This window comes from Saimiri boliviensis, chromosome 19, assembly GCF_048565385.1.
Source record: "Saimiri boliviensis isolate mSaiBol1 chromosome 19, mSaiBol1.pri, whole genome shotgun sequence".
Lineage (NCBI taxonomy): Eukaryota > Metazoa > Chordata > Mammalia > Primates > Cebidae > Saimiri > Saimiri boliviensis.
Window position 1 is genome coordinate 34104158 of NC_133467.1, and position 9724 is coordinate 34113881.

A 9724-nucleotide genomic window follows, 5' to 3' on the forward strand; every position below is an offset into this window, starting at 1 on the left:
CGTTCTAATCTGCGCGCCTGCCTTTCCGGGCTTCGTCGGCGCGCACCAATTTCCGCATCCGGCTCCGGACGCTTCCGGTCTTAGCTGGGATCATGTACGAGGTAAGTTTGTGAGCGTGAGTGGACTATCTCTACCGCCGTGGGGATCCGGAGTATGCTTATCTAGGTGGGCTACCTCGAGCCTCGATCTCCCCCTTCCCTCACCCCGTAGGTGGTGTCAAGGTCCTTGCTTGGGAGAAGGACTTGGGTGAGATGCATGTGGAGATTGCCTCCAGTTCCAGCCAGGAGCCAAGGGAAAGGGATGCCTGGATTTGTGTCTCTATTCGTGGGCCCCGCGCTGCGGATGCCTGAGTAGCCCAGAGGTTATCTACGCCATGCCCCTCAGTGCCTTCGAGCATACCTAGATGTTTCTTTCCTAGGCGGAGTATAGAGTATATTCTGGCCTCTTGGACTCATAGAGGGTTCGAGCTCTAAGGGCCCCTCCAGTCCCTTCATTTTACAAATGAGACTCAAACCTAGAGCGCGGCAATGACCTTAGTAAGACCAAACGGCTGGTGAATCGGGCTTCACTAGAATCCAGGCTTGCTGGCTGACACCAGTGCTCTCTCCATCATTTCATGTTATGTTTCCCTTTCCCCTCTGTCTAAGAGATTGCTCTGATGTTTTTCCTCCCGTAAGTCGTACCGAGATCGATCTCACCTCATTTCTCTCCCAGGCCTAGGAGCTCAATTACTAGCATCACTTTCTTCCCCAGGGTGTGCTACAGACTTCCACATGTTGGACAGTAGGATTCAGCAGAGAATGAGTCCCACATCCTCTTTTCATCCATAAGCCACTCTTCGCAACTGCTCTTCCACCTCCCATTGTCCCTATGTCTACTTTACTGCTCAATCTGGATTTTGGGGAACCTCCGCCCAAAAAGGCATTAGAAGGAAATGCCAAGCACCGAAATTTTGTCAAGAAGCGGAGGCTGTTAGAACAGAGAGGCTTTCTGAGTAAAAAAAACCGGCCCCCTAGCAAGGCGCCTAAGTTGCACTCTGAACCTCCAAAGAAAGGGGAAACTCCTAGGGTGGGTGGCACTTGGAAGACCCCTTCTTTCCCAAAAAAGAAGACAGCTGCCTCCAGCAATGGGTCAGGAGAGACCCTGGACAAGAAAACTGCAGTGTCTTGGGTGACCCCTGCCCCTTCAAAGAAGGCCGATTCTGTCACTGCTAAAGTAGATTTGCTGGGGGAGTTCCAGAGTGCCCTTCCAAAGATCAGCAGCCACCCAGCCCACTCCCAGAAGAAGGGCCTCCAGAAGAAATCCTCTAAGAAGAATCATCCTCAGAAGAATGCCCCACAGAACTCCACCCAGTCTCATTCAGAGAATAAATGCTCCAGAGCATTCCAGAAGTTGCCACAGAAGATGGTGGCAATTGACTGTGAGATGGTGGGCACAGGACCCAAGGGGCATGTTAGTTCCTTGGCTAGATGTAGCATTGTTAACTACGACGGAGATGTGCTTTATGATGAGTACATCCTTCCCCCCTGCCAAATTGTGGACTACCGGACCAGATGGAGTGGTATCCGGAAGCAGCACATGGTGAATGCCACACCTTTTAAGATTGCCCGAGGCCAGGTAAGATTGTCCAAGGCCAGTTAAGAAGGGGCTTGACGGTGGCAGGGAGGTGGAGGGAGAGAGGTCTAAACAATTTTCAGCAAAGGATATCACTATGGGAAGACACCAAAGGTTGGTGGAGGGAAGGAGAATATATCAGTTGTTGAAGAAGGCCCCCTGGTGGTGGAAGGAGCCGTGAAAGTCAGGAAGGTAAAATTAGCTAGTGTCACAAACTTCATTGGTCAAGACCTACTTTACCCTGGTGCGGTGGCACATGCCTATAATCCCAGCACTTTGGAAGGCTTCGGTGGCGGAATCACTTGAGCCCAGGAACTCAAGACCTGTCTGGGTAACATAGCGAGACTCGTCTACAAAAAATTAGCCAAGCCTGGAGGTGCATGCCTGTAGCCCCAGATACTTGGGAGGTCAAGGCTGCGGTGAGCTGAGATCACACCACTGCCACTGCACTCCAGCCTGAGTCACGGAGTGAGACGCTCTCTCGAAAAAACAAACAAACAGTTTTAAGTTCCAAATTGGGTCTGGGGAACTGGGAATTTGCATAGAGAATTAACAGCAAGTGATGAAACTGGACAGAGCTGCAGACATCAGTGTCAGGAGAAAGGATTTGATTTGGAAATCCCTTGTGAATTGGAACTTGAGAGTGGAAAGGTGGAGAGTTCTTCCCAAGCAAAAAGTAGCCTGGGGCAAGTGTGGAAAATGGTGGTGGTAAGAGAGGGCAGAAGGTTGATGGGAGGAGCTAGGGTATATTTGTCCAACTGGAATGGGTAGCCTGCAGTGAAGGGCATAAAAGGCACAGGGCCAGGCTGGGCGCGATGGCTCATGCCTGTAATCCCAGCATTTTGGGAGGCCGAGGCGGGCGGATCACCTGAGGTCAAGAGTTCGAGGCCAGCTTGACCAACGTGGAGAAACCCCATCTCTACTAAAAATACAGAATTAGCCAGGCATGGTGGTGCATGCCTGTAATCCCAGCTGCCCGGGAGGCTGAGGCAGGAGAATTGCTTGAACCTGGGAAGTGGAGGTTGCGGTGAGCCAAGATCACATCGTTGCACTCCAGCCTGGAGAATGAGAGTGAAACTCCATCTCAACAGCAACAAAAAAAGGGCACAGGGCCAGCGCATCAGGTTGTCATCTCACTCCTAGCCCTGGTGTGGCTGTTGGGATTGCATGGCATGAATCGGAAAGAAGAGTGAGCTGGGAGGGGTGAGAGGAAGAAGGGAAAGAGAGAGCAAGAGGGGCGCCTGCTGGTCTCAGGAGGCCACCAGAGGGCGCCCTTGCTCCACTTCTATGCAGTTGCAGGTCTACACTGCCTTCTGTGGACATGCTGTTCCAATAATGCTTATATGCCATCAGTTGAAGGAAGTTCATTAGAGGTGAGGTGACTATTTTAAAAAGACGGAAAGAAGAGTTAAGCATCCTGTTCGCAAAAGGGCACAGCTGAGCAAAGGCATAGGAGAGGCAGAAGATTGGATGGGTCCGAGACAGCAAATCAGCCCAGCTTTGATGAGAGCTATATGTCGAGATTAATAAGAAATGAAAGTGGTGGTGGACAGTAAGTAGGTGAAGTCAGGAGTAACTAAATATGCAGTTCACGGGGCTACATCTATAAAGCACTTCCCCAGTGCCAAGCTGGGGTTATGAGACTAATGTATGTCCAGATGAGCGTGGCCTCTTCAAAGGGTGTCCCTTTAGGAGTCTCTGCAGGACTGTCACTTTTGTTGCAAACCTGTTTGGAACCTCATTTTGGGAATGGCCTTCAGAGCCCGTGGCATGTTCTTCGGTTGTCCTCATTGGTAGCATGTCCCCCTGCTTCAAGATCCTGAAATGGCTAGGTGTGGTAGCATGTTTCTGTAATCCCAGCTACTCAGGAGTTTGAGGTGTTACTTGAGCCCAGGAGTTTGAGGCCAACCTGAGAAAAATAGCAAGACATCTAGTTCTGTCACCCAGACTGGAGTGCAGTGGCACGATCTCAGCTCACTGCAACCACTGCCTCCCGGGTTCAAGCAATTCTCCTGCCTCAGCCTCCCGAGTAGCTGGGATTACAGGCATGCATCACCACACCTGGCTAGTTTTTGTATTTTTAGTAGAGGTGGGGTTTTGTTGTGTTGGCCAGGCTGGTCTTGAACTTCTGACCTCAAATGATCCACTTGCCTTGGCCTCCCAAAGTGCTGGGATTACAGGCATAAGCCACTGTGCCTGGCCGAGACCTCATCTCTTTTAAAATATAAGCTTCCTAAAATATTGAGAAGTTATTTTACTTGATTCCAAAACTAGTATGAATAATGTTGCTTCTACAACTTTAGTTTATCCATGATTTTTAATCTTTTATGTTTGTAGACTCTGAGAATTTGATGAAAGCCACAGACTCCCTTTCTCTAACAATACCCATACACATCCAATTGCATGTGATTTGGGGCTTCTGTTAACCTCCCTGGAGCCGGGGTCCCAGCCATGTGTCTTAAGGCCAGCATAATGATAATAGTTAAAGGACTTCATGTAGCAAGCCAGAACTGAACTGAATACATGGACATCTCAACATGAGTGTCATTTAGGACTGAAGGCAAAGTAAGGTCATAGGGGTAGGGATCAATAAGAAGGTAAGGAGCCACTGGCAGTATTAGTCCAAACAGGGTACACCATGAAAATCACCTGTGGAAGAGAAAGGTGGATTCCAGAAGAAAGAAAACTTGTGGGAGGGAACGTTCCAAAGATGAAGAGGTGGGCAGTTGGTGAAAGAATCCAGAAGGGACTGAAGGTCATGTTGGGCTTTCAGAATGCAGGGGTTCTATCTCAGTCTTCCTTCTCACCACTCTCTTCCACACTTGTTCCAGATCTTGAAGATACTCACAGGGAAGATAGTGGTGGGACATGCCATCCACAACGACTTCAAAGCCCTTCAGTATTTTCACCCCAAGTCCCTCACCCGTGACACCTCCCACATCCCCCCACTCAACCGGAAGGCTGACTGCCCGGAGAATGCCACTGTGTCTCTGAAGCTTCTCACCAAGAAGCTGCTAAACCGGGATATCCAGGTAGCATCGCCCCACATCCTCCACCCCCATCTTGGACATGGCTCTCCTTGATGCCCTAGCCAGACTCTGATCCCAGAAGTCCTATGGTTGTAGAGATCCCAGTGGGTTGCTGTGATGGGAAGAGCTTTGGATGCAGGAGCCCAGTAGTGTCTCTCCATCTGTACACGAGGATAATAATTCCTGTTGTCCACCTCATAGAATGTTTCAAAGTGTGCTTTGGAAAAGGAAAGAAGTCCTAAATAGATGTAAAACCCTAACTAAGGAAGAAAGCAGGTAGCAGTGGTGGTCTAAAAGACCATGTGGTGGATGCAAAGACCACTCATGTATTGTACAGGCTAGCATTTCAGCAAAGGGTGGCCCATCTGACGGGAAGGTGTGGACGTATGTCACATAGAGCACAGGTAAGGAACTAGGGAAAGTGGAAGGCTCGGAAGGCCTGTCTGACCTGGCATGTTCCGTCTCTCCGGATCCTAATCTGGCTTATACATACTACCACAGAAAGGATTGAAGTAGACAGTGGCAAAGGCTTCCTAGGAGTTGAACCCCTGAAATTACATAAGGAGTAGGGCCCCACCAGTGTTCTGTCTTTGCAGCCTGCTGACTGCAGAAGAAACTAGCTGGGGCAGTGGGGAGAGGAGCGCAGAGTCAACTGGGAAGGAAGAAGCGGTTTCTTGTAGCCTCATGCTCTTGTCTTCCTTGCTTGTTCAGGCTGGGAAGAGCGGACATTCCTCTGTAGAAGATGCCCAGGCCACCATGGAGCTGTACAAGTTGGTTGAAGTCGAGTGGGAAGAGCACCTGGTCCAGAATCCCCCTAAAGACTAGCAGCAGTGGGGATGCTGGTGGTGTGGGGAGGCAGAGGCAGTACCCAAGAGAAACAGCAGCGGACCAGCGACAGCTCCACCAGCTCCTCATCTTTGGAAGCTAGAATTGTGGGGAGAGAGCGCTACCCCAGACTTAATATCCATTGAAATTCACCTCAGGTGTTGTGTCCTGTGTCTAAGTGTCCCTTGGAAGGGGGAAGCCTTCACATCAGAACTCAGCCCTATACCGTTTACTTGTTAAATGGTGCTAACCAGGTGTCCAGGGTGCTCTGTGCCAGTCAAGATTTTTAACTTTCAAGGGGCAGGGCATACTGGGAAATGTAGTTTCCCAAGCTGCTTTATCACTTGGGCAGACATTTGACTCCTTTTATGCCTTTTCGTCTTGAGTAATTAACAGCACCTTCTTCCATGTTCAGAAGTGTCCTGGTTGGGGCCAGGCATGGTGATAATCCCAACACTTAGGAGACGGAGGTAGGCAGATCACCTGAGGTCAGGAATTCAAGACTAGCTTGGCCAACATGGCAAATCCCCATCTCTACGAAAAACACAAAATATTAGTGGGGCATGGTGGCGGGCTCCTGTAATCCCAGCTACTTGGGAGGCTGAGGCAGGAGAATCACTTGAGCCTGGGAGGTGGAGATTGTAGTGAGCCAAGATCATGCCACTGCACTCCAGCCTGGGCAGCAAGAGCGAGAATCCGTCTCCAAAAAAAAAAAAAAAAAAAAAAAGATAATATTATCTTACCAATGAGTGCAGAGTAGTAAAATAAAAAGAAAAAGAGTAGGAGAAATAAATAAAAGGAAAAAAAAGATAAAAAAATTTATCGGCCGGGCACGGTGGCTCAAGCCTGTAATCCCAGCACTTTGGGAGGCCGAGGCGGGTGGATCGTGAGGTCGAGAGATCGAGACCATCCTGGTCAACATGGTGAAACCCCGTCTCTACTAAAAATACAAAACATTAGCTGGGCATGGTGGCACGTGCCTGTAATCCCAGCTACTCAGGAGGCTGAGGCAGGAGAATTGCCTGAACCCAGGAGGCGGAGGTTGCGGTGAGCCGAGATCGCGCCATTGCACTCCAGCCTGGGTAACAAGAGCAAAACTCCGTCTCAAAAAAAAAAAAAAAAAAAAAATTATCATCGTGGTTGGATAATAAATTGTGTGGTCCCTTTCCATGTCACAGACTCTGCTTTTGGCTCAGAATCTGTATCTAGCCTGCGTCAGGACATTGCCTGTTCTTCGCACCTTGACCTCCAGAGCAGCCGTAGCTGGTGAGGTAGTTCTCCTGAGGGTCCTAAGGCGGTGTAGCGTGGAAGTCAACTTTTGTGATTTAGGAAAGCAATTATTTCCTAAGGTAATAAGGGGTTTATTTCATTTAGGCCCCAGTTGGTAGATTTTTTAATAATTTATAAGGTGTTTTAATAATTTTGTTGTCTTTTTTACCTTGCTAAACCAAGCCTCTAAAAACTCAGAATTGTTCCCTTGATAAATTTTTATAATGGAAAAGCAATTGTGTATGGTTTCTTCTTAAATTTCATGTTAAATAGCTCTGTCACAAAGTACTGTGGGGCTGTAGTTTTCTTAGAGGGTTTCCAAGGTCACTGGATGACACTAACTGGGGCCTTTCCTGGAAGTCATTGAGAAGCACTGACCAAGACTTTGTGCATAACACATGTGACACGTATAGTGCCTTGTTCTCATACATGCCACACATCAGTACTGGGCATGGTGGCTCATGCCTGTAACCCCAGCTACTCAGGAGGCGGAGGCATGAGGATTCCTTGAGCCCAGGAATTTGAATCCAGCCGGGCCAAAATAGACCCCATCTCAATTTTTTAAAAAATTAATGAGCACACTTAAAATGACACCCCACATCATGCAACCCTCCCACACACAGGGTGTGTGACCAAGAGAGTGAGGTAGACAGTGAATCAGAGAGTGGGCATGAAGGAGGGGCAGAGCTGGGGAGAAAGGGTGCTGGGTGACGGCAGCCTGGTCCCGCTGCCAGCTCTTGCTTGGTGCTACACACCCCATCTTGGGAAACAGTCACCAGTCTGACCTTGTGTCCAGGATCATTATCTGCACTTTCCTGAGAGAATGCAGACTCCATGTCTACACCAGGAGTTTTGCATTCTTGAATGGCTGGTCTGGTCCCAGGGGCCAGAGTCACAGCCACAGCTGCCTATAGAAGGGAATTTCCTGCACCCAGACCAGACTCCAGACATGGTCTTGTGGCCTGCACTGTGGGGTCTCTTTGCACAGGCAGCCATTGTGCTCTAAGCAAACTGGTTCCTGTGGGGCCCGACAGGTTTAATGTGCATGACTTCACAAAGGGCTGCCAGGTACCCTTACACAGCAAGAAGTGAGACTAGTGCAGGGAGGCAGCACCCAAGTCTGGTAGGAATACACGTAGAAGCAGTTCTTCGCTGTAATCAGGAAACTGGAAGATAACTGGAATCTTCACATTAGTTTTCTTTCTTCCCGAAGTGCTGGGATGACAGGCGTGAGCAGCCGAAACAAAACTAGCTGAGTGCAGTGGCTCACACCTGTAATCCCAGCACTCTGGGGAGCTGAGGCAGCAGGACTACTTGAGCCCAGGAGTTTGAGAGCAGCCCGGGCAACATAAGGAGACCCCATCTCTATGGAAAAAAAACAAAAACAAAAAACCTGGCTTTGCATGTGCCTTGGTAAAGTAGCAACGGGCTTTTATGACCTACCTACCTCCCACCCCCATGTCTAAAAAGGCAGATGAGTCTGCTACAGCTTGAAAACAAAAGTACCTGATCTCAGTCCAATGCTGAAAAGAGTTCGTTCTTACTTTTGCTCACCAAGAGGAACCTGGGAGACCAGAAGACCTTGCAGACAACTCCTTAACTCTTTACCCTCATCACTCTCTTGTCAGAGCCCAGCTTACCTAGCAAGGGTGCCTGGGAATCCCCTTTCCTTCCATCCCCTTCCTGTTCTGTCTGTCCTGGCTTCATCCCACTGACAGTGGACAAACTCTATTGTAGATTGCCACCTGAACCCCAGTCAGCAAGTCCTGTTTTGCCTTAAATCTAAGGTCTTGCTGGGTGTGGTGGCTCACGCCCATAATCCCAATACTAAGAGGCCAAGACAGATCACTTGAGGTCAGGAGTTCAAGACCAGCCTGGGCAAAGTGAAATCCCATCTCTACTAAAAATACAAAAATTGGCCAGGCACGTAGGTCATATGCCTGTATTCCCAGCTACTCAGGAGGCTGAGTCAGGAGGATAGCTTGAATCTGGAGGCAGAAGTTACAACGAGCCAAGATGGTGCCACCGCACTCCACTCCAGCCTGGGCAACAGAGTAAGGACTCCGTCTCAAAAAAAAAAAGTAACTAAAAAAAAAAAAAATCTAGGCCGGGCACAGTGGCTCATGCCTATAATCCCAGCACTTTGGGAGGCCAAGGTGGGTGGATGATCTGAGGTTGAGAGTTCAAGACCAGCCTGACCAACACGGAGAAACCCTGTCTCTACTAAAAATACAAAATTAGTCGGGTGTGGTGGCGCATGCCTGTGATCCCAGCTACTCAGGAGGCTGAGGCAGGAGAATCGCTTGAACTCGGGAGGCAGAGGTTGTGGTGAGCTGAGATTGCACGATTGCACTAAAAAAAAAAAAAAAAAACTATGATGGTTTGTCTTGCAAATGCATGACAAAATGTGAGCTTTTGCTAGTAATGTTCTTTTCATGGCATAATGAAGGTTTTTGGTTTGTTTTTTTTTTTTTTGAGATGGAGTTCCACTCTTATTGCCCAGGCTGAAGTGCAATGATGCATTCTCAGCTCACTGCAGCCTCCTCCTCTTGGGTTCAAGCGATTCTCCTGCCTCAGGCTCCCGAGAAGCTGGGATTACAGGTGCCCACCACCATGCCTGGCTAATTTTTTTTGTATTTCTAGTAGAGGTGGGGTTTCACCATGTTGGCCAGGCTGGTCTCGAACTCCTGACCTCAGGTGATCCGGCTGCCTCAGCCTCCCACAGTGCTAGGATTACAGGCATGAGCCACCACACCTGGCTGAAGTTTTCTAATACTAAAAGAACCTCTGCTACAAGTGAGACTGGAAAAAGAGTGTAAGAACATACTCTGGTGAACATACTTGCAATAGTCTAAAACTTCATTTAACAAAGTAGTTCTCACAAGGAGAAGGGAGAATGTATTTTGAGGTTTTAGGCTTTAGTACTACTCCTCTCTCTGCCCTTAAGAACCAGTGATCTAGGGAACGCTTCAAGGAGGAATCATTTG

General features: G+C 48.8%; 1 protein-coding gene across 1 annotated transcript; it reads left to right on the plus strand.

The window, feature by feature from the left end:
* Window positions 1-12: 12 nt before the first annotated feature.
* On the plus strand, window positions 13-6973 carry ISG20L2 (interferon stimulated exonuclease gene 20 like 2). Its single transcript, XM_010348469.3, has 4 exons — window positions 13-101; window positions 754-1617; window positions 4446-4646; window positions 5355-6973. The coding sequence occupies exons 2-4, from the start codon at window positions 871-873 to the stop codon at window positions 5466-5468; spliced, it is 1062 nt and encodes a 353-aa protein (XP_010346771.2). The 5' UTR covers window positions 13-101; window positions 754-870; the 3' UTR covers window positions 5469-6973.
* Window positions 6974-9724: the final 2751 nt, after the last annotated feature.

Bases quoted from the DNA above. Each gene is read 5' to 3' on its own strand.
- ISG20L2 (XM_010348469.3), top strand. From the start codon at position 871: ATGTCTACTTTACTGCTCAATCTGGATTTTGGGGAACCTCCGCCCAAA. The intron at 1,618-4,445 runs GTAAGATTGTCC...CACTTGTTCCAG, and splicing joins TTAAGATTGCCCGAGGCCAG to ATCTTGAAGATACTCACAGG. The intron at 4,647-5,354 runs GTAGCATCGCCC...TTGCTTGTTCAG, and splicing joins TGCTAAACCGGGATATCCAG to GCTGGGAAGAGCGGACATTC.